This window comes from Coloeus monedula (genome assembly GCF_965178545.1).
Source record: "Coloeus monedula genome assembly, chromosome: 4".
Lineage (NCBI taxonomy): Eukaryota > Metazoa > Chordata > Aves > Passeriformes > Corvidae > Coloeus > Coloeus monedula.
The window spans coordinates 61,767,723-61,792,067 of NC_138784.1; the positions used below are offsets into that span (position 1 = coordinate 61,767,723).

At 41.9% G+C, this 24,345-nt stretch overlaps 1 protein-coding gene across 1 annotated transcript in view; it reads right to left on the bottom strand.

Annotated features, from left to right (window-relative positions):
- Window positions 1-1,916: 1,916 nt before the first annotated feature.
- ABCD2 (ATP binding cassette subfamily D member 2) overlaps window positions 1,917-24,345 on the bottom strand; it is a 44,609-nt gene continuing 22,180 nt past the window's right edge. Inside the window, exons 7-10 of the mRNA XM_082280534.1 lie at window positions 15,410-15,555; window positions 8,706-8,790; window positions 7,859-7,984; window positions 1,917-6,246 (exon numbers count right to left, since the gene is read on the bottom strand). Of these exons, the coding sequence (XP_082136660.1) occupies window positions 6,036-6,246; window positions 7,859-7,984; window positions 8,706-8,790; window positions 15,410-15,555 (568 nt within the window). The 3' untranslated portion in view covers window positions 1,917-6,035. The remainder of the gene's footprint in view (window positions 6,247-7,858; window positions 7,985-8,705; window positions 8,791-15,409; window positions 15,556-24,345) is intronic.

The window sequence follows — 24,345 nt, forward strand, 5'->3', positions numbered from 1 at the left end:
TGATGTATTTTTAGCACACTGTGGCTATGATTGAGGAGAAGAACATTTTACCTGAGAACAAGAATATTGGAATTACTGAATGCAATATTTTTGGTTGCTTTAAATATTAAATAAATTTGGTTTGCTTCAATATCGCATCATTTAAGGTAAGAATCATTTCTAATTCCCAAAGACACAAGTCTTTATGAAAAGTATTATGAATTTGATCTCTTTGAAATGAAACTCTAAAACCCAACAAATATGAACTCTCTTTCAAAGGCATTTCAATCTAAATAACTTTAATTTTCAAATTTTTTTTCATGCTAGAGTTGATAAATAAAGAAGTGGTTTTGGGTTTTTGTTTGTGTTATCCTAGAAATGCTGTGTCTTTGTATGTCTGATGACAAGAGAAGAAAACTAATTACTATTGCACAGTTACTTTATTTCCAAGATTGGTTTCATTATTGTCTTTTTCTGACATCTGGCTCCTCCCATGGGCTCTCCTGTACCATTTTTTTCCAGACCTCATCCCAGCCTGGTGTCTCACTGGGAGCCCAGTCCCAGGACCCAGCTGGCTCCTTACTCCTGCATCAGCCACCATCACAATCTCTTTCTCCCTTTTTTAATTACCTGTTTAAAACCAGATTGTTCAGACACATCAGACTTGCATTGAGTCAGTGCAGTATTTTTGAAAAGTCAATGTTACCCTCTCAGAGATGGTATCACTTACATTAGGTTAAAGACACTAATTTAAAAAATACAAAGCAGGTGCAACAGAACGAACTATAATCAGAAATAAGCCATACAGAGACAACAGTAACATGTTCTTCCAGTTATTCCCCATCTAATAGAAAATTTCACCCATGGGAAGTCCTTGAACACCTTTGCTCAGAATACTTCCTGAGTCCTTTTAGCTCCTATGATGCAAGTCTTGCTGTTCCCTCTCTTCTGGGAATACCACACCCTTGGGCACTTCACATCAAACACACGGCACCAATCCTCCTCATCAGAAAGCAGGAATGCTCTACAAGGAGTGGACACCAAAGCATTTCTTGTCAAAAAAGGTGAAACTGAAGTGCAACCTCAGCTTTCAGCTCACCTTCCCCAGTACCATAAAGCCTGGTCTGATGCATGAACCCCAGCCTGGTCCTACAGCCCGCCCAGAGACCCCCAAAAATTAATTTCTCATTGCTCATGTCCCAGACTTCACGCTCTGCCAGTGCTCTCCCTCTGAGTGGGTGCAATGACTGGAAGGGAGGCACAGGCGACCGGGCTGCAGTCATCCATAAGAATCTAGTTCTCAAGTGACCACCATCTCCACTGGCTCCCCAACTGCATAATCCAAGTCCTGTGCCACACAGTACCTCACCATCCCCTGCCACACAGCTGGAAAGGGGCTGGACACAATCCAGCTCTGTGTCAAGGCAGCTAAGGAGCCAACCATTGCCCTCATACTCCCTAAGAAAAAACTCACTCCTCTGCTAGGCCATCGTGAGCACTCGCTTGTTGGTATATGTGACATTGATGCTCTATGCACAACTGTATCTTACAAAAACCCTAACAACAACCTTTGGGAGTGATGCTGCTGAGGCACCTGATGTTGCACTGCTGACACAGTCCTCTGGCTCACTGCTTGGTGTAGTTCCCTCGCAGACAGCCCCAGCAAGGGGTGGCAGCTCTTGTCACCTTTGTGTTGTCAATCAGGTACACACCAAGTGGGTGGCACGAGAGATGAGAAAACTCACAGCAGCCTTTGATGCCAGCCTGATCTAGGAATGAAATACTTGTTTTAACTTGAAAACACACAGCATCCACCCCAAGCTTTCCTGCTCCATCACAAAAATGAAGGTTGGGAAAGGACTCTCAGAGCACATGCAGGCAGGTCCTGACTGCTTTGTGAATGACTCATAAGGAACACTGTAAACTGAAAGTAAATGCAACATGTTTTATTTGAGGTTGGAATAAATTACAACTGTAAAGCATATTTTATTGCTTTATAAATTGTCTGCTCTTAAAAGGCATTAATGTCAAACATAAACAAAACAAAGACACATTTGATTAACAGTTCAGTTCTCCTAAGCTTCTTGAACAGCTCAGTAGGGGGATTTCTTTATGATTGGCTCAGAAATTTGACTTTGACATGCATTATCACCATTCATAAGTTTGAGTGGACTGCAGATGTGTTAATTTGCTTTAAGATATAATTTTCTCTAAAATATCCCATTTAATTCCCAGTCCTTCATTCCCTACTCAAATACAAATCCCACTGCTTTTGAAAAATTCCTTAAAAATATGTGGGGCTTTCTGTCCCAGCAGAAGGAGGACTTCCAAGTCCAAACCAGGAATGAGTCTGGCCCCCAAACTAAATGAAAAACAAACTCTTCCCACATTAAAATACTGAAATCCCATGCACAAAAAAATGTGTCCTTCCATTCTGAAGATTCTTGCAAAAACTCTTTGCATTATCTGAACAAACTGATGTGAAGAATTCATATTTTTGTCATACAGATACTACCTGCCTGAGGCAAGTATGAATTTTGCTCATCACCTGTACTCCTCTAGGTGCAAACAGACCCAGGCAATCCAGTCTGCCCTGAGCCCTGAGGGATGAGAGGGTGCTCACAGGGCTGGGTGTGCTCAGCACAGGGCAGTATCCAGCCCTGAATGCACAGACACCATGACAGGGTCTGGTTAGCTCCAGATAGGTATGACAGGCAGAAAGGAGGCCAAAAAGTCACTTCCTCAGCCTCCTGGGGAGGCACAGCTCCTGAACACCAAAAAGGGAATGAACATTCATAAGCAGCTCTCATTGCACCACAAAAAGCTTCCACCAAGGTATCCTGTTCCACTTTGACCCTCTTGCACTGCCAGGGCCATGGGCTCCCCATGCCCTGGCTCCAGAACAGTGTCTCCTTGAGCTATTCCTGAGCAAGCAGCACACACCTCTGCTAGGCTGGGCCCAAAGCAGCACAAAATGAACTGGACTATGCCCTGTAAAACTCTCCAGAAACAGAAACAGAGACTGCAGGTTCAATTAGCCCTTGGAACAACAGAGAAAGTTTGCAGAAAATATCTCCAGGGCTGTTTCTCTTCCTGCCACAAAACTAACTTGAAAAATAATAAGCCACTAGTACAGAAATTCCTTCTAAAACCAGCTCAGTATCATGCAGAAAGTTCCTGTTTTGAGAAGTGTTTCTTCTCATTGCAGCCTCTAACGTTCTTGCCATGCCTACAGGAACATGAATAGCTGAGTGAGATGCTAGGGTATTTTACAGTATACAGCTGAATAGGAATGGTTGTCTATTACTGGATCCAAGAAATGTATGTTAAACTTCAAAGAAAATACTATTAGATTAATCCTAATGTGATTTCAGTTTTCATCAAAATTTCATCAGTAACATATATTTTTATATGTTTTATGCATAATTTCATTTAAAAAAACAGTGAACAAACTTTCTTCTACTAAACATGATTTATTCAGAAGAGATTTGTTTTGTGCCATGAGGGATAACCAGCTTTGATCTCTGTAAGGCAGAGATACAGCAGATTTCAGGTCCTGCACTTGCCTATAATGGCTCCCAGCAAGTCAAAGGACAGAGGCAGAGCTTTGGTGGGATATCTGGAGCTGTGCCAGACTGGGCCAATTCTTCACAACTTTTCAGTATCCCACTCATTCAGGGAGTGGACAACCCTGGTTTAGTTCCCAGCCACATGTTAAAGTGCTTAATGGAGGGGTGGGGAACAGCAATGTCCCTTCCTCCACCTCAGGTCCTGGCTTGGGAAAGGCTTGTGGGAAGGTGGCTTTGTGGCTGCCTTGCGCTAGCAGGATGCACTGCAGCTGGGACAAGGGCATGTGCATGGTGTGCCCTGATTCACCACATCTTAGAGAAACATCACTCAGAAACCTGCAAGCTTTTACACCCATCAGTCATCTTGGTTATGCTCACTGAGAACAGATTCTTGGCTGGTTTCTTTTTTTCCTTAGCAGTTCTGAATTGTGCTTTGAAGATGAGAAGGGGGAAAGCTCGCCTTCAGGGAGAGGGACGAGCAGAGACATTTGCAAATTAAAATGCATGCACATGTCAGCCACCCCAGCAGTGGCCTCCAGTCTGCACTTTACAACACAACATCTTATTATCTCGAACCTTCAGTTTTCCGCCCTTTCAAAGGTTCCTAGGAGCATTCCTTTCTATATCAGTGAGATGTCTCAGGGGGCTCTACAGATAAAACTAATGAAAGGAACAAACTGTTGTCACCAGGGTAAGTTACAGGGTTACATTCAAGCCACAGACTGTGAAGGGAGCAGACTTACTCCATTTACTGGTGCAAATGCCATACGAAGCAGCAAGCTGGGCACACTGAGAAGGAATATGGGCTAATTGTTAGTGCACTTGACTGGGATTTGGCAGATAGAGTTAATTTGCCTTCCTCTTGTTCTTGAAGTAATCAGAAAAAGGAAAGAGTTTATATTAACTTCAGGGTGCTCAAACATTTCCAGCTCAGCAAATACCCCTAAAATATTTCTCCTCTCCAAACAGCTCTTAGTAGCTTATGCACTACCTCTCTCAGACTAAGAACAGACAAATCTTCTAAGGAATCACTCTTCTGGGGAAAAAAAACCCCAACAAACTTCAGGATTGCTGCATCCAGGCTAAGGCTCATTTACCCATCTGCAAAGCCTCTCACCCCTCCTGATCTTCACTCCTGAGCTGCTTATTTGCTGTGCACTTACAGCCATAGAGAACAGGAGCTCTTAAATACGTTCACATTTTTATTTCTAATTCTCCAGCTTTTTCATCCAGCAAAGCACTCAGGCCAACACTGTCTCAGGCAGTTCTGTTAAAGCACCTTCTGACTGATTGGGGACCACATTCCTACTGAACTGAACAGCTGATGGGACAACCAGTGAGTGCATCTGAAAGCAAGGCTGTTAACCAGTGCATTTGCTCATGGGGAGGGCAGTGTTCAGCCACTCCACCAAAATATGGCAGGCATATTAATTAGTGGTTACCAAATGCTCTAACTTTTCACAGACTTTTGTAAGTGCTGAGCATTTCAACTGGCAGGACAGCCATGCCTGAGTATTCAGTGTATTGTTAGAAACTGACATTTCCTTCTCCTACAGTCCTTCCCATCACAAAGTGTCTCATGGAACAAACAAATGTCTATATTGTGATTATGCCAATGGAGAAACTGGGTCAGACATGGATGCCAGCTGGATCAGACCCATAGAGCAGATGAATGATTTAGTCAAGTGAAAACTAAGTCACTTGATGCCAGGCCCAGTGCTCCATCCACACCACCAGAGGTTACCGAATAAGGGACATAAATAATCCCCCGAAGGAACTGATGTATCATGAAGGGCAAAGAGCCTCTGAAGCCACATGTAATGGCATAAAGCACAAGTATATTACGTTTAGCTCTGTCCCTGCTTCTCTGTCATGAGGGCAGTGGGTTGCTCAGACAGTTGTCTTGTGGTCAGCCTATTTCGTTATTTCCTGTGGAAATGCAGGTAAAGGTGTGTATACTGCTCAGTAGTAGAACAGAAGTCTTGCTTTACATGGGCTGAGAGAATGTTTCTTATACCCAAATGAGGTTTTTGCACACATCTGCATACTCACCCAGATACTGTCCCTGCCGTGCTCCATGCCTGAGTGTCATGCCCGGTTGCTCTGCGTAGCAGGCATGTCATACGCACACAGTGACCTGGTACAAGAGCACATTCTGCAGGCCAAGTCTCAGGCAAAAATTCACCTATAAAACCTAAGTGTGTTGGTCATTTCTTGCAGTGAATTGGGCTTTCACTAGGAATTAACATAAGATGTAATGACTAATCTTATACTCTGTGCACTTGCTTATTTTCTTTTCACAGTTCAACCACCTTCCTCCTTAATACTAAAACACTAAACCCTTACATAGCATTCAGAGCATTATTTTCTGCTGGCTGTGTTTTGCTATGCTCTAAGCCTCTGTCACAATGCATGCAAAGGATAATGGCTGAATTTGTAATGCTTTTAACTAAAAAAATACTTTTAAAAACATAAACCATAAATTATTTATTCCTCTTTGTCCATTGTTTTAAGCACTGAATCTTCTCCCAGGATTTTACACAGTTCATTCAGTCTCTGCTGCATTTTAGGAATTCCTGCAAGCTGGGATTCCAGTCTCTGTTTTTCCTCACTCAGTGATAAACGGATAGCGGTGTCCAACTGCTCGAAACGCCAGCCACCTTGTCCATCAAACTGCAGCAAGTGAGTGTGGTACTTCCTGCAGTAGAAATTAAAGCATTAGTAATGGCTCAGGGGATAAATGGTTCATTTTTGCATGCAAATTTGGATGGATGTGTCTCTTTTCAAAGGTGCCTCTCAGGAATTTGAGAGTTGTCCAGTTCTGGATCACTGGGTAATAATTTTTTTTCAATGACTCATCATCCCAGGACACTCCTTCCTAAGGGATTTGGGTATTTCAAAGCCTGTCACCAGGACTGCCCCAGGCCAATAGTGAAATTCAGCGGGTGCCAGCTGGAAGCAACAGCAGTGGTGTGGGCTCCCAGCCGGGCAGTCATCGCCTCAGCAGCCCACATGGCCGGGCTCAGAGCCCCTCACCTGCAGGGATACTGGCAGGAGTGGACAGCAGGGCCATGGAAAGTCCACTCATCACCTGCTGTCCCTGGCCAAGGTGGTGGCCTCCCTCTTACTGCCTCCCTCTTAGAAACATTGTGGCTACAGTTGCCTTCTCTACAACTCCATCAGATGCCTTTTTCCCTGGGGAGCTGAACAGCAGCATCAGACAAGGTTAATTTCTCCCTCAGGAATTCTAGTACCAGTTTATTTTATTTACATCCCTTTCTGATAGATGTTTTACCTCCTTAACAGCAAATACAGTGAGGCAGGCATGATGCACCTGATTCTATTGATAAAACTCAAGTTTGTTCAAATTACACCTCAGTTTGTTCCCCTGCATCTTACAAGGTTGACTAAAGGTAACTTTATTCCTAAAACATGGTTCAGTTTGCAAGGGGCCAAAAGAAAAAAAGTCTGTGTAGGAGTCACAGATCTTTCAGTGAGTATCAGGGTGTGTGCACTGAAAATATTCAAAGGTGTACATGTGGAGTTTGTCAAGACCTGACAGAACATTTTTCAGGAGGTGCCAGAGGAGAGCAGAGAGTTCCCTCAGAGCTGCTGGTATGACTGTGTCATTTATCACTATAAATTATAGAAGGTAAAATGCATCACAAAACACTCATTATAAATCCCATCCAGGGAATGTGGCAGTTTTAATAAACTCAATGACTTATGACATGGGACTGGAAAGAGACTCATCTCCAGACTTATATTCACCACTTCTTGCATATTATCCTTTGTGATACCAAATGCTTAACCCATCCTTCTGTTTTTTGCCCACCACACCCCCAAAATATCAAGAAGCTAAATGCTGCAGGCAGAGGACACAACTGAAGTTAAACAAACATACATAGTATTCCCATGGAAGAACAAAGTACAGTTTAACCACTTGCCATGTTTCCCATCTTCTCCCTGCACTGGTAAACTTCCCCAAGACACACCACGTATCTTGTCACCTTTAGAGAATAACCTGGTGATACCTGTTGTGGCTGTGGTATAATTAATTACCTCTTAGACATCTGCATATTAATAACAGAAACATGTTAAAAAAATAAGAGGGATGAATAAATACCTTTCAAAGAACGAAAAAAATCCATGCTAAATTAATTTACATCACTATTGTTGTAGACAATTTATCTTAGAAACTGCAGTAGATACTGACTAAGCAACAGCCCCAGTACAAAGGATAATGGCCAATCCACTGCTTGTCAGAGAGCTAAAAGCAAGGACCATGATAAAGCCCTGAATATACTTACCAAAGAGAAGGTCTGTGTGTTATGGAAAGCAGGGATATCCCAGCAGCTTTTGCAGCTTGGAATATCTTTCCTTCGACATCAATGCTTACAGCACTTGTACATTCATCCAGCAATGCATATTTTGGCCTTTCAAAAGCAGATAAAAACGTCACTCGTCTAGGTTTTGGACATTATTCCCATGTACAAGGTTTAATTGAAAGAACAACAGGAAGTAGAGAGCTATTTTTGCCAGACAGCTGTCTCTTATTTACAGCTGGAAGCTGGCTAGCAACAACATAAAGTTTCCATGCATTATTCAGGTGCAAAGACAACTTCCAGGAAACATGGGGTTTATTTCCTGGCCCATTTGAGTACACAGTGATCTAACTTCTATGTCCTTCTATGTCCTGACCTAATATTATTTTGTGCTCTCATCAAGTTATGCAGTCACTAAAGCTGACTTGAAGCTTCCTATCCACTCCTATATAAGGACCAGGCTGCCTTTGTGTGTTTGCAGTCTCCAAAATGAAAAGGCTAAGGAGCTTGGCTTTCAAACTCCAAGAGCTTCTTGCAACAGTCCATCAGACTTTGGCAACATTTGTAGGAGGAAAGATGTTTGTGCCTGAGATGTTAAAGAAAAAAATATCTGAAACAGATAATGCTATGTTGCCAAAAGCAAAGAAGCATTACCCAAACTAAAGGGAGTGAGCCTGTATGAATAAAGAAGATTTATGCAGGTCCTATGCTAGACAGTGTTGCATATTGCATGCAGATTATAGTCTACTACTGTTCAAACTGTATCAGGAAACCTGCAAAATTCTTTCTCATTTTCAAATGCTACTTAAGGAACGAATCATAACACACTTACTTGTGGTAAAACATCCGGGCCATGCCCATCCTTTGTTTTTCTCCTCCTGATAAGACATCTTTCCAATCCATGATGGCATCCCAGCCTTTTTAAAAAAATGCAAACAAAATGAGTCAGGACAATATAAGTTTATGAAGGAAATGCAGCTTCACTTGCAACATCTCTGCAATCTGTAACCAAAATCATAAAGATCATTTCCACTGCAGAAGAGACAGCTCAGGCTTCTAAACTACATCTTCTGAAATATCTCAACACTTATCCACTGGCAATTAATTGGAAAAATGTCCGTTATATCATGACAATTTTGCAAGTGGAATTTAGACTTCACGGACATATAGATATTGTAAAAAAAATTGACTTACCATCTCTTTGAAAAAACCTCTTTGACCTGTATATAACTAGCAATTTTATTTTGTCATATTTGCTTCATGGAACAATTCTCTATTTTTTCTTGAAAGGCAAGAGTGGAAATTTAAAAGCAAATTAAAATAAATAAAGTATAAAAAATAAAGAGCATGTCAGACTGCACTCACTACTGTAGGCAAAGAAAACTGTCATCAAACCCAACAGAAACACAACTACAGACACAGGGATGTATCTGTGTGCACAGACAGGCAGCAAAATGAAATCAGACAGAAGAATATTCTCTAAAAATTTCCTACTACCTTGTATTTAAAAATAATCCACAACTGTTATAACATGGAGTATCCTAATTTAATATTCTGCATGGCAGAAAACTGATTTATTTCTTTATCACTTTCAGGTACATGCAACAGGAGCATGAGGCCTTTTATCTGTGAGCTTACAGCAGACTGGTGCTCTGTGAGTACTCAGGCATGATTCATTCCTACTACTGAAAAACTTAAAGTAACAAATTACCTTACCGAAAGTAAGTTTTCAGTCAAACAACCCATATGGATAGAGTAGCAAAATAGACAAGTTTTCAAAAAAAAAGAGTGTGGAAGTAGCAAAATGTCTGATAGGACATTTTTCTCAACAGATCTTCTATTCATGAGACAAGCAGCTGAAGCGGGACTGAGAGGAAGAAAACATTTTTTCAGATCAGCCCCAGAAATACTCTAAAAAGTTAATAACACAACCAAAACCCCCTTTTCTGCCACTGCCAAAATTAGAATAAATATTTGCCAGAAAAGACCATAAATAAGATAAAGCAAGGAGGGTGGGCTGTGTTATTTCTGATACCTACACAAATGTGAGACAATAGGGTGCAGGAGGCTGGGTACTGCTCTAACCTGTGCTTGGTGCTATACCAGGGCTTGGCAGGACTGAACAAAACATCAGTGAAACATCTGATGAGGGGCTGTGTTACCAAAACCAGGAACTGATAATGACAGAGACTAAATTTCAAGAATTTGCTCTACATAAAGTTAGAAAATACAATTTAATGATTTTTTTTTAAATAAATATTTATAAAGTTAGATTTAAAAACCAGGCATATGCGAGAAAGACATCACTTTTAGTGATCCGATAGTTCTCCCCTATTTTCCTTCCATTCTTGTTTAAGGATGCCAGTGGGTGCCCTCCCAGGAGCACATACAGTGCTTTCTATCAGCAGGCTCTCAGCAAAGATGGAGCTGTGTAGTGATTAACTGAATCACCATTTGGATAAACTCTGGTAAAGGGAACAGATACACACAGAGATACACACAGGCTGCTTTTGCTGAGCAGTCCCAGTGCTGGGACCTCACAGAGAGCTGGAGTGCTGTTCCACCAACAACCTGAGCTTCTAAAAAGCACTGTAAAACACCTGGAGCGCTCCCTTTTGGCAAAGGGTTCTAGCAAGGGATGGGAACAGCTCTTCACAAAAGCCATAGAAACAACTATGCTTCTGAAGACAACATACAAGCTGCTGCTTATGTTCTGTTATTTTTAAGCTGAGAATACAGATGAGCTCCAGGACCTGGATCTGAGCTAGGGTGTGGGTGGGTGTGCATGCGTGCACATGTACCCGGAGAAGCAGTGCCTGCATTCATACAGTTTCTTCCTGATCAGCTGGTTTACAAAGGCTTATTAAAAGACAAAAAGGGAATGTAGTTCAAGAAGAAGCATCCTCTTGTCAGCAAAATAATTCTATTATTTTCTCTAAAAGGCTAAGATTTAACCTCTGTTTACCAGGATACAATGGTCATCTCTGTGGTTGCTTCAACTTACATTCTAACTGAACATGACATGTGCATCTTGTCTCTTCCTGCCTAGCACTCTCCCTGAACTCTCCTATTTTCCACTTGGAATGCCTCAAACAACAGATAAGGAAGGATGCAATTTTATATTGCCCCTTTAAAAAATTCTTTTCTAATGTCTAAATAATTTTGTCCAAACACTTAGGCATTGTAACTCACACTAAACTGACTCCCCCTGTCTGTGAACAACAGTGCACCTACTTGTCTCCTGTTTCTTCCTGCTGACATGGCACAGGTCAGTGAAGGTACTTAGAGTTCTGGAAATATCAGCCAAGTCAGTGGCATAGGTCACCCATAACTACATTCACTTCACAAATGAAGAAATGAAATGGCTCACCCATGAATGCAGCACAAATCTCTCAGTAGGTGTAAACATAATCCTGGCTTTCAGAGTCCAAATTCCTTGCCCACCTTCTTGTTACGGCTTTTGCAGCCAGTAAGACAAAGAGCATGTTTAATGTGCTGGGGCACAGTAACAGCAGCAGAAATACAGACGGCTGCCGGCAAAAACTAGTGATAGCCTCAGGATAGCAGCATTGCATTTTCTTGCTTGGCTTCTTTCATAATTCTTTAATCTCAGTTTTCTGAAGGAAAATGCAAGCTGTATTTGGCAACAAAAAATGGGTTACTCCTGGGATCTGTAGCCCTCCATATCCTTCATCCTTGTGAATCATTGCATTTTCATGCAAGACTGAGCATTCAGCTGCCATGAAAAGATTAAAAGTTCCTTTTTCAGATCTACATTCCAATGCACCTTATCAGACATGGACTGAAGGACAGAAGAAAGGCTAACACAGCAGACCACAGCCAGAGAGTCCACCCCTGCCAAGCTTTCAGGCATGGAAGCCTCTTTCACAGCGTATGCAAAGAGCCTGGTGCTTTGCAGGATGAATATGCAAGGACATCCTGGAGCTGAGCAAGGAACAAAGAGACCATCAATTGCATGAGCCCCAGCTCAGCATGACACTGCAGGGATTTGTGTGTCTGGATTTCAGAGCCACTGGAAAAGCTGGCAGAGCTCTCCAGAGTTCCTGATGGTACCAGTAACAAAAGCAAATCCAGGCTAAAGTGACCAGATGAAAATCTCAGAGAGAGGAAATGGGCTTGTCCATCTGTTTATATGTGGCCTAGCACAGATTCACAGAGCAAGACCCAAAGATATGACAAATGCACAAAATAATGAGGACTAATTACAATGTGGGGTGCTGAGACACCGTAAACAGGTTGAACTTGCTCAGTAATGTCATCAGCCCCAACCAGACAGGCCCGGTCACGCGTGCACTGCGCAGCTACACGTCCTTGTGGCTCCTCTCGTGTGACAGGCTGTCGGCAGCCCAGGGCTGCACCTCGACTGACACTTGCTAAATATACACAGATTTTCAAAGCAGGTCAGAAGGAACTACTTTATGTATATGTACTGCATATCTCCATGCTTTTAGCTCCCATTTCTGGACATGCTTTTTCATCACACATGTTGAATGCAACCTTCATTTTGTATGAAATTATGGTTCTGGTAGAGCTAACAACTTTGCAGATGCTGATGGGGGCACCTTTCAGATAATAAAAAGGTGAGTAACAAAACAGCATTCCTCTAATACCCAGCTGGTGAGAAAAACTTTTGTGTGGGCCTCAGTGGGAAGGGAGCTCTGCCTCCAGCAGCAAGGGGGGCTAGTGCCCCTGGCACAGGGTTCTTTGAGGGTTTGGGCTAAGGAGCATCCAGAACAGTGGTTCTAAAGAGGGGGATTGTTGTTTTGGTGGATTTGATGAATTCTGTTGATACCTACTGAAATATGTTTCCTGAGGGTAACATGGAAGCTAAATGCCAAACTGGGCTATTTATTTTATTTACTTGTAACTGGGTCAAACCTTAATGCTAGAAAAAGAGAGGAATTTCTGTCATTGGCAGCAACAGAAACAACATCAGACATAATACTTGGAATGTGGTGACCCTTGTACTGATGCAATGTGGAAGTAACTCAGCCAAAAACAATAACATCATGCCAGAACAAATAATTTGAGTCAAAGTTGTGCACTTCTGGCTTCATCTGGCTTTTTCATAACTGCCCACAAGGAGCAGAACACAAAACTACAAAGCATCAGATTATACACACATTACATTCGTGATCAATTAAAGCACAAGAGGTTTACATGGGATTTTTCATTATTTCAGAAAGAAAAAAGTTCAATTTTTAATAAAAAAAATTTTAGTTTAAAAATATGATTTTTAAGATTTTGAAAAAGAATAAAATAAAAATTAGAATTAAAAAATACTAGTCTATGTGTAAACAAAAAAATTCAACTGTTCACTTTCAGCAAGTATTTCTCTGTCTTGCTGGTTCAAAAAACCTCAGAGCATGAGTCTTTGTCCTAGACCAGGGGCAGCTTTAAAAAATATCTAAGCATATGAAATCCATGTAACGTGTCAGATCATATGTCACAGATTTCCTCTCTGCTCCTGCCTTGGCACTTGTCTCCGCAAATGTCCAAGAAGAACAGGGAACAAGTAAGTATATTATGGTCCTAAAAACTTCCTGGTATGTGCTAATCTCTCTCCCTGTTTTCCGGCTTTGCCCAGCTCTGTCGCTTTAGATTACAAAGCACATAAGTCACATTTTTCCCGAACATTTGTTTGTGCAAACTTTTGCACAGTCTGCCCTTATCCTGAGCTTCAATATAGCACCAGTGAGCATTAACAGTGTCCTCTAGACTTTGTAATACATTGTGTGTGTTGTGCTTATACAGTCAGACAGGCAGAAGAGCGAGAACAGGGTCAGCAATAAATACTTTCTTTGGCACAGAAAGCAGCGCAAGACTGATCCAAACCTGGGGTTTCGGCTTGGCAACACAGAACAGTGACTGTAGCCAAGGCATCTCGTACATGGGGCACAGGGACTGCCTCATCACCAGTTACACGATCCAGCTGCAAGGTCAGAAACCACAACCTTGAGCACTCAGAGACTGCTGGGGAGGTGCCTTTGGCCGCCAAAGGTCATGTGTTGTGCAGTCCAACCACAAGTACAAGCACACAATGAATGCACACACTCCACAGTGACTTCTTGCCACTGACAATTTAACTGCTCCTCCTCTTCCAGCTGCCCATTCCAACATTCCTGCTTGTTCTTCTGCAATCTGGGCACCTCACTTAGTGAAGTAAGTGACTCAGGAATACTAACAGGAATAATTGTAGTGTCAGTGTAGGAAGGAGAGGCCTTCTCTGCAATTGTTCTGGTCACTGAGTTTAGCTCTGCCCACTTTTTCTTCTGTTATACGATCAGATCGGGATAATAACATGAATCAGAATGATGGCAGATTCTTATTTTCTATTGTAACAGTAATTATTACATTCTTAACAAAGAAGCATTAACCCACGGTGGAGAAGTATCTTTAGGTATACAATCGCCCTCGTAAATGATTACTACTTCCCACTCTAAAATGCTCAGAAAAGACTCAGGAGTGTCCATGCATACTTTAAAAATAAAAGACACCTTCTGCCTCTCTAACAGAACAACAGGCAGCCATCCAAGAATGGGAATTTAAACATTGTACTGGGATTCCCAATGGCCGAAGCACTACTCTCTGTTGTCAGAATGATCCTGAGAGTCACCAAGCACACACATTACAAGGCAATGCACCCAAAGTACCTGATCAAAAAGAAGCACTTACAGCTGGCACAGAAAGGCAGGGTATATTCAGCACACCCTGTAATGGGGTCTGAAGATCCTTTTTCTTCTCTCTACATGTTACCAACTTTGTCCTATGTCTGTTTTAAAAGCATAATTATGGGGAGGAAATTGAAACTAGAGATTAGTGTCTGATAGGAACAAAAGGATAAAAATTATTGCAGTGCTTAGGGAAAAAAGCCATGAAATGCTCCAGTTCCTTAGACACAAAAGAAGCCTTTAGCATCTTGACATTTATAGTGCCAGTATATATATATACACAGTCTCCTACTCTGAGAACAAACAATGCTGAGAACACACGGCAACGTAAACAGCAAGAAGTAGATGGCAACACTCTACTGCCAGCCAGTGTCACGTGGTTATTTTTAACTTGCTCACTCTGGTAGGGTGGTCTCAGACACTCTTTCTCATGGCACATACTCCTGCTGATCCCACAAACTATGGAAGTGAAAGCAGATCTGACTCTCTCCTCATTCACATGCTTTCAAGTTGATGTAGTCAGTGACATTACAATGTTTTAAGATGGGTTACAGTTCTTATGAAAATCAAGGAAGATCATTGATTCCACAATACCAGGAAAAGACTGGCCATCACAAGATAATGAGGATGTTCAGCTTGGGCATGGATTTACTGGGGAAGAGAGGAGCACTGAGCTCTTCTCCCTCTGTTAACATCAGAAGCAAAAATCGTGGCTGTGCGCTCCCACAGCCACAAAGGTCTGGATCCAGTCTTGTCAGTTCAGTTAGTAAAGGTCAGTCACACTAAGACACACATGCAAGGAATGGATTTTACAAAATGTTTTTAACAAAAATATGCAATTTACCTCCTTCTCTTTGAACTATGTGGTACAGATGAACCATACGCAGAATAGACTCCAGATCTTGATCCTGGTAGCCTTTCTCATGCATGTCTTCCACTGAGTCTGGATAGATGACTTGATCTCGTAGTGTTCCAATGGACATGTAGGGCCTGAGGAACAACACACGGAAACTGGTAATCTGAGGCTGGCTTCAAGTGAGCACATCTTGCTGATGCTCTATGAACAGAGTATACTTCTTTAAACACTGCGTTGCTAAAACTGGATTTATCCAGTGGGTGCATTGTGGTGAACATTTTTCTAAACTTACCTTAAGGACAATGTATTGTTTCCATAGCAGCTGATTACAGGGTAACAACAAGGGTAGATTTAGCATGGAAACACAACGACAGATTAGGCAGAGTAAATATCCACTTCATAGCCCATTTGGAGTGCTTTCACTTGGAATTAGTAGAGCTATCCTGTATTCAAGGTTTGGTACTCTAAGAGATTTAAAAATTGATTTAAACACTCACATGTTGAAATCAAGTTGTAACAAAAACATTGCAGCTCAAACTGGTAAAGAATTCCATGGTGCAGCAGGAGACACACAAGTCAGACAGGAGAGCACTGAAAACCCTCTTTGCACTGAAAACCTTCTTTCTCTACTATTCTGGAGTGCAGAATTGGGACCGAGCATAACTTAGGTGGCTCTGGAAGCCAGTGTACCACTTCTAAATTGCAAAGTAGCACACATTAAAGGGGCTGGTCACCTTAAACCTCTCAGCACTAGCTCCCTTTACCAAGTACAAGGCTGCTCTGTATGTGAAGCAGCTTCTTGATCACCATATTTCCAGACCAGGTAATACCATCTGTCTTACTAAAACAAGCTGTCTCTAATTTGAAGCCAGAGTCCCCAGTCATGGTTGTGTCCCTGGAAAGGCTATGGACAATTGCCACAATATCATGAGCTGTGCCCAGCCTCTGGTACAGCCCAGGCCTCAAAAATCCTCCTAGTCTCAAAGCAAAGTAAACTGAAAGAACAGTTTCACAGCTCTCTAAAAGATATCAGGCCGTTCAGGTTAAGATAGCAAAGGCAACCTAAGACACATCTATTTCACCATTTATTTTGCTGGTCAAAGGATTTCTTGTGAAGGAAAAATATCCCTCCTGTCTCACAGACACTGCTGATAGCTCTTGGACACTGGAAACACCACAGGAATAGTCTGTGGGATTTTGAGCTTGGAAGGGAAAGCCAGAGCCAAAGAACAGTCAGGCTCCAGACTTTTTTTCTGTTTTCTGTGCCAGGAGTTCCACTAAGTCCCTCTGGGTTCATCTGCTAAAACAATGCTAGTCTTATTAAAGCTGTAGTGCCAAGGGATGATGATAGAGAGGAGCAGTCAAAACTGGGCCAGCAATGAGGAGGCTTCCAGGCAGCTTTCTCTTGCCACTAGGAACTGCTTCCAACAACTTCACATTGTATTAAAAAGTGGTCAGTTTTCTTCCCTAAAAAGCTCTGGGCATGCATGGTGGGAAGGTTTCAGCCACGCAGAGGCTTTGCCAGGCAGAGAAGTGTAATACCTCAGATTTCTTCCTTTCTCTTGGAGGTGTCTGCAGAAGGGTGGATCTATCCATTGTTATTCTGAGAGTCTCTAAAATACACCACTGAGTAATGTGAAGGAACTCACAGAGAAACAAATGAAGAATTACAGAACTAAAGCTGCCATATAAACTAAAATTCATATGCAAGCTGGCATCAGCTGCATTGGTTTTAGTGCTGCAAACATCCATGGCGAACTGCCTGTACCCACCCATAGTTAAACTACTTTTACCACCAGCTGGGTGAGGATGGGAATGGCAGGGGATCTGAACTCTTTGCAAATATTTGGTCATCTCTGTGTTGTGGCGAGCACCCGGATGGAGCAAAACCAGAACCACAAGTCAAATACAAGCACTGCTTGCTCCTCTTTGCTCACTGTTCTGCTGTCTGCTTATTGTGGCAATAGTATTGCTCTGGGCTGCTGCATGAACACTCGCACCAACTGCAGTGAACCACTTACATTAATTGGGACATTGCAAAATCTTAACTCTAAACATTAAGTAACTTCATGAAGTAATGAGATATTACATATCCACGACGCTCTCCATCTTAAATCCCAAAGGGCTTGACTTCTTGCATGTGTAGAATCACTTCACTTGCTCCAGACTGCTGCCACCTCTGGGACAGAAGAGCAACTTCAGCCGGGCTTAGAAAGTTTAAAATCAGTGGGTGAGACTGTGTAATTTAGGTGAAGCTGCAGGTAAGGGCAAGGAAGACAGAGTTACCTATCATATAACTTGTCTGGGGTTTAATACCTTACTCTTGTGAAGTATGATCCTGTGATGACTAGCAGCTCTGAGATTTAACCTACAGCAAAACAGGGAAAGCAATGCTCAAACACACTGTGCCAGGACATTTGGTGCCAGGCTGTTTACTGAGTCACCAGCCCTGCTTCCTGGCACAGCTGGGTTTTCCTTGTGGCCTCCCATCTAAACACACCGGTACTACCAAGCATGTCTCGCTCCACCTAGCTTGTAAAAATTACAGAAAAGCCCAGCCTGCAGTGGAATAACAAACCCCACCAATTCCTAACTGGCAGAAAGAAAGAATGGCTTATTGGTTACAGGTCTGTTCCAGGAGGTGAGAGAGCATGCTCTGCTCCCCTCATCTCATAAAAAGTCACTCATGTCCCTGAGGGGACACTTCATCTTTCTTGGCATGGGATATCTCACTTGGGGCTCCAAATCTTGACAACAAAGAGAGGCACCTCTATGGTTGATTTATTCCATTCATTTAAGGGTGGAGATGGATTGCTACCTGGGGGTGTCTTTTCCCTTGATGGGGGCACAGCCCAGGCAACTAACTAAGATAATTAATTTCTAAAGTGCTGAAGTTAGATGAGATCTCATCTAACTCATACTCTCATAATCTTATACTAAACCAGAATTTTCTAGTCATGCCTTGAAGACAATAACCTCCTTATGCATCATGGGTGCCACAAAGTTAAACACATTAAAACCTCAGGTGTTCTTGAAACTGGGGTTACATAGGCTTAGCAGGTCACTAAGCAATAAGAAGTATGGGCAACTGGATACAGCAACACTGAAATTTTGGCTTTGCCAGTAAGCTCCTTGTTAAAATACTGTTGTCATTAATTTTTTAGCAGTTTGAGCAACAAAAAGTCTTTTTGTCCTAAAGTAATACTTGAGTTTAACTGGACTTAATTGATTTCTGATGGAGTTTTTCCTTTCAGCCACAGTGTCTGGGTTCCAGCCTCAAAGAAAGCACTCTTATAGACTCTGAAAGCAACTCCTCTGCCATGCTGAGGTAATGTCTTTGGTGGTAATAGCTCTACAATTGTTTTCTTTCTTTCTCTGCTTTCTGAAAAAAGATTTCTATGCCGTTTTTTAGTTACTGGATTTAAGACCATTAATCCTTTTGTAAAGCTTTGGTATCAAGCCTCCAAAAGCTAAGAAAACTTATTCATTCTTGCCTGTTTTTCTGGGATATGAAGGCATTTATTGGCTGAGATACTTTCAGTTCTCATAAACTGATAGTTTTGCAGTCAGTTTGACAGCTTTACCGCATGACCAATTTTAGCTTGGTGCACTTAGCACTTCACCTTGCAGCATTGTGACTTCATTCTGCTAGAAACAAGCTTATGGCTTCCTCCTTCCAGTGCAGGCTTTAAAGAAAGATAGTATCAAGAATCTGCCATCTGAAGCCTGTGGTATGGACAATTCCCCAGGGTCCTTGTAACACATGACATTGTGTACAATCCTGGCATAATAATTGAGAAAACACAGGGGGAGGACAAGCTAGTGCTGCTGATGCTACAGTTTCTTCACTGCAGTCAGCTCTGGGAAGGGAAAAGGGGGCAGATGCTACAGAACATTCTGCAGGACATACCAGCCCTTGCGTTTCCAGAGGACTTATGTGCTGGAGATGTTTGCATGGAGAAAAGGCTATCACGGAATTCAAAGGGACTGTAGATCACTGCACATGGTAGCCAGGCTGTACTGACATCTAGTAATCCTCTGATGTCTTGAAGAGCAGAGGACTTCACACTTTGGGGTAGCAAGTTAAGTGAGACAACTTGCTCAGATGTCAAGAAATTTCTGTTCCAAACCCAGAACAAGCCATATCCACTTGAAATATTTCCAGTGCTTCCTGAATGCATTCAAAGGTGTTTTCATCTTCCGTGCAAAATAAATTGTGCTGACAGAACTGATACTCTGTCCTGACATCCATAATTTTATTTTAAAGAATTACAACAAGCAATCAGTGTGGAATCTGAGAGTCTGTAAAGCAATCTGAATGGTCACAGTCTTAACTACAAGCACCCTGGAAGAACAAAGTGACCAAAAATAAACTATAATTAGGTGTCTGACATCAGAAGTTAAAGGGTATTAGTTCAATGTAAGTGCCCAAGGAACTGCCTTCAGGTACGGTCTAAAGCTCACCTTTAGAGGTTTATTATTAACATTTAAATTAACATTTCCTCCATGGCAGGTAAAGACTAAAAATGTGTGGCTTGTGGTTCTGAGACCCATCTGCATGGCCCCGACTGAGCGATTAATACCTGATTTGCCATTTGCTGTCCAAGTGTGTTTGCAGTTATCATTGCAATATTATTCTCACAGATATGCAAAGTTATGTGGAGGAATTATGTACAATGCAACTATAAACACTTGCCTGACCCACATAAAAGCATCTGTCTCTGGCTGACAAGATGCATCTCTAATACATCCAAGTGGGAGAGAAAAAGGGGAACACTACACCTGGGATTCTCCTTTTCAAATAAATTGCAGCTTGGATTTTCAAAGGAGATTGGATGGCTTCAGAATGTAATTCAGCATGCTTTATTTGACAACTAAAATAAAATGTATTTCAAATTTAGGCATCTCTATTTAAAAAGGTGATACTGGAGCCCAGGCCCCAGCCATGGGGATACCTTCCTAGGAAACTTGAAAGACCTTAAGAAGTCAGTGCTTGCGCTGAAGAATCTCCAGTTCAGAAAGTCAAATGTTGTCTAATTTCTTGGAAGGTTCAGCACAGCATGGAATATTAGAGCAACAGTTTTAAGTCCAACACAAAACCCTGCAGCTACTAGAGATGCAAGAGGAGGAGCTGTATGACAAGTTTATGGTTAGCGTAGCTCTTCCAAGAACTGGGTTCAAGTTTAGTTCTTCTCAGCTTGCAGCACATCAGATTGCTATTTTTCTAGGCTAGTGTCCTGGCTAAAAAGGAGTCAAACAGAGGGCACCTTCTAATCTTCCCACTGAAGCAAGGAAACTACTGTTAAGAGGCAAGAACCACGTGTCCAAAGAGAGTGTTATTGGAAAGAGCCTAATTATATACTATACTAGTCAGAGTCCTCAACCGGAAGAAGGGAGACTTTAGTACCAGTCTTTTTTTCCCCAATGCTCTTTAAGGTAAAATCCAGTAACTATCCTAATCCTTCAGTAGCACTGTAAAAATACTTAAAGGGGATTCCAATCTTATTTAGGTGCCTGCTCTCAGGAGAGACAAATGGGTTTAACATTTAGCTCTCAGTTTGGCACCTAAGCTGCAGTAAGTGGCAGAAGATCAGACATACTTTTATACTTAGAGATTCCTACAGGTTAACTCTAGGTGGCTCCCTTTACCTATGACATAAATATTTTGGATCATTTTTCAAAAGCTCGACATCTCTGCCCGACCATCTAGGGGATCCCCCCATATTTGAATTCTCCATCACCTTGCTTGCCAAGACTGTAATTTTAGGAGGTGCTCTACTTTGTCTGGAATCACCTCAGCAAAACTCCAGTTATTGCAATGTTCTGCTCCTGATTTAGATTAATAGTAAAAACTCCAGTTTTCACCAACAGTAGTGCTTGATCAACGGTGATCAACAAGAAACAACAGCTTCCACCAATTAAAGTAACTGAATTCTTAGTAATTCTTCGATGACATTAATAAAATAAACAGAAAAAAAAAAGATGGCACCACCACTACAAATTTGAGAAAATAAAATGTCTTGAATGAATGTGAATTAAGTTCTTTTTCAGTAGTGTTGTATCCACTACTCTCACACAGAAGGTGCTATCATCAAAGAGTTAAAAAATAATAAATAATAGCTATCAAAATTTTAAATAACACAGCAGGCTGTTTATTACATTGTGTCTAGTTCAAGGGATTTTAGGGCCAGCTAAAGTTTCAGTAACCCTTCTAAATATATAAATAATTGATCTGTCTTTAAACTACCCTACACTGAACTTTGCTCTCCACTCATACAGAACTAGCCAGAAACATCCTCTAAATATTTCAGATAGATCAGTTACCTGAGTGGAAAATCCTACCAGAGCACTAAAGACCATAATGCCAAGGAACATAGTTAACAGGAAATGAAATGCACAGTATGAAAGGCTGAATTCTCAATGCATATAATTAGAATCTGGTATCAAAGGCTGAAAAAATCACATTAATCACTCTGTGGCTTTTTTTTTTTTGTGAAAAAGCTGTGCACATTTCTGCAAGAAAACAATCTGGGAGCACACAATAACCAGAAAGGAAAAAGAAGCCTTTAAATTAAAGTGCTATTCATACTCAGGTATCATCTCATCTCATGATTTTTCTCTATTACCAAGATCATGTATAGACAGAATATTACTGGAACTGGCCAGATGGCAAAAAATGTTCAAGGTGAACAATTCACATAATTATTCAGTTCAGTCTGTTTGTATCTTGTGATCGGCAGAGAAAACACAAAAACACATGTATAATTAAAATCAGACTCCAAACGATTGCTACAAAATTTTAGCAGCTAATGCATTCTGAAATAATTATACCACCTGCAATGAATCAATCAAATGAAGGGAAAATACTCTCCTTTTCTTAAACTTCCAGTGTTTGCACACCCAGTCTTTTCATACCTCTGGCAGTACTGATGATAAAAGGATTATCTGGATGGATGAACATGAAGAGCAATGAATTGAAGAAAGAACAATGAGCTGTTCTGGATAAGGTTCTAGCCTGCCAGTCCCACCAGGCATACTCTAGCCTAAGAGGTGTTTCTGAGTTTTACCACAGCAATGTAACACAACGAGCAAGGCAGTTTCCCCCTTTTAGAATGATCCCAAGTTGTTCATAGTTTTGTAGATGAGAAGTGACAACTTATTTCACAGAGAAGAGGAAGTGTAGACAGCAAAGCCTCTAGAGCAAAGGCTGGTTTTGCTTTGGGTTTCTACAGTGCTTAGTTGTCCATGGCCTAACTTTTTCCATACACAAGTATTCATAGAGCAATAGTGTGTCTGCAGTGAAACACCTGCCAACAAGTGAGAAGCCACACACTGCACTGACTTCCTTCTCTAATCTGCTGTGAAACACTGCATTACACAGGACAGAACGTGACAGACAGAATAGAGACACACCATGTATATGGATACATGGAACATTATTACAGACATTTTATAAGCATTATTGGTATGTGACGCTACTCTGCAAGGGAGCTGTTGTAATAAGCAGAAACAAAGATTGATATGGAATAATTAATGCAAAATGTTAGGCAAATAACCAAGCCTGGGAAAGTCTTCCCTCTTGGGGAGGCCACATTCCCATCTAAGCTAGGTAGGTGCACACATGATGAACTGAACAAAAAATCCCACCTGCTACATTCTCCCACAAGACCATGACATAATTATTGGCATAAGAACAATGAAGTGAAAATCCAGTATTGTGGGGACTACTCAGCATTGTCAGTAGGAGAGACTCATCTCACCTAGAAGTTACTTATGTAAGTCTGAGTTAGTTACCCCTGGCCATCTTTGTAGTCAATGGTGTCCTCTACTGAACTGGGCCTAGTACACAGGACAAGCAGCTGCAGTGATTCCAGCTGGAAGACTGTTGTGCATTATGGAGTTGGTGATCTGTGGAACAGTTGCCTTGAGTGGGCCTGTGCTATACTTTGCTGCGCTGTGTTAAGTTCTGCTGCACCTAGAGCTTGGCCTTCAGGCCTGTGCTGCACTGCAGTTATCTCCTGGGTGCAGGATAAACTTTGTCAGCTAATCTTCATAGAGGAGCCTGCAAGCAGCTCCCACCTGGCACCAGCAATTACACTGCCAGCGAGTCCTTGTCTTTATCTTGGAGTGAAGCAGCATGTTCTCATGGCAACATCCTTTGGTCTGACAGTAGAAGTGACAAATGGCATTGTTTACTTCTAAGAGAATCCTACCAGAGCACTCAACACTACAGTGCCAAGGAGCCTTAGTACAAATGGGACCAAGTGTAGCATACGCTGCGCTGACTAGGTCTGTCTGATGCTGCACAATGCTGGTTTCCTAGTATCTGATGGGATTCAAGTACCACAGAACTGATGAAGGGACTGGATCATCTCTCCTATGAGGAAAGAGACCTGGGGGTGTTCAGCCTGGAGAAGAGAAGGCTCAAGGGGATCTTATCAACTTATATAAATACCTGAAGGGAGGGTGCAAAGAGGACAGAGCTGGGCTCTTTTCACTGGTGTCAAGTGACAGGATCAGAGCAAATGGGCACAAACTGAAACAGGAGATGCCATATGAGCATCTGGAATCAATTTTTCACTGTTACGGTGATCAAGCGCTGAAACAAGTTTCCCATAGAGAGGCTGGAGAGTCTATCCTTGGACATATTCAAAATCTGGACATGGTCTTGGGCAAACAGGTTTAGCCTACAGGCAGTCAAACACAGAACTAGAAACTAAGAAATGTGTCAGAGTGAGCAGACCATGGAGAAGCTTGGAGAAGGATGAATGACCTTGGAGCTGGACACAGTTCTGAAGTTCTGGAGCCCAGGACACAGGGGCAGGCAAATGGCAAAGCCTAAAGGGCATGGGAACAACTACTACCTTCTTTTCAAGAAGGAGGTGTTGGCTATGTCTACCTCCTGGATTTTAAAAAACATAGAG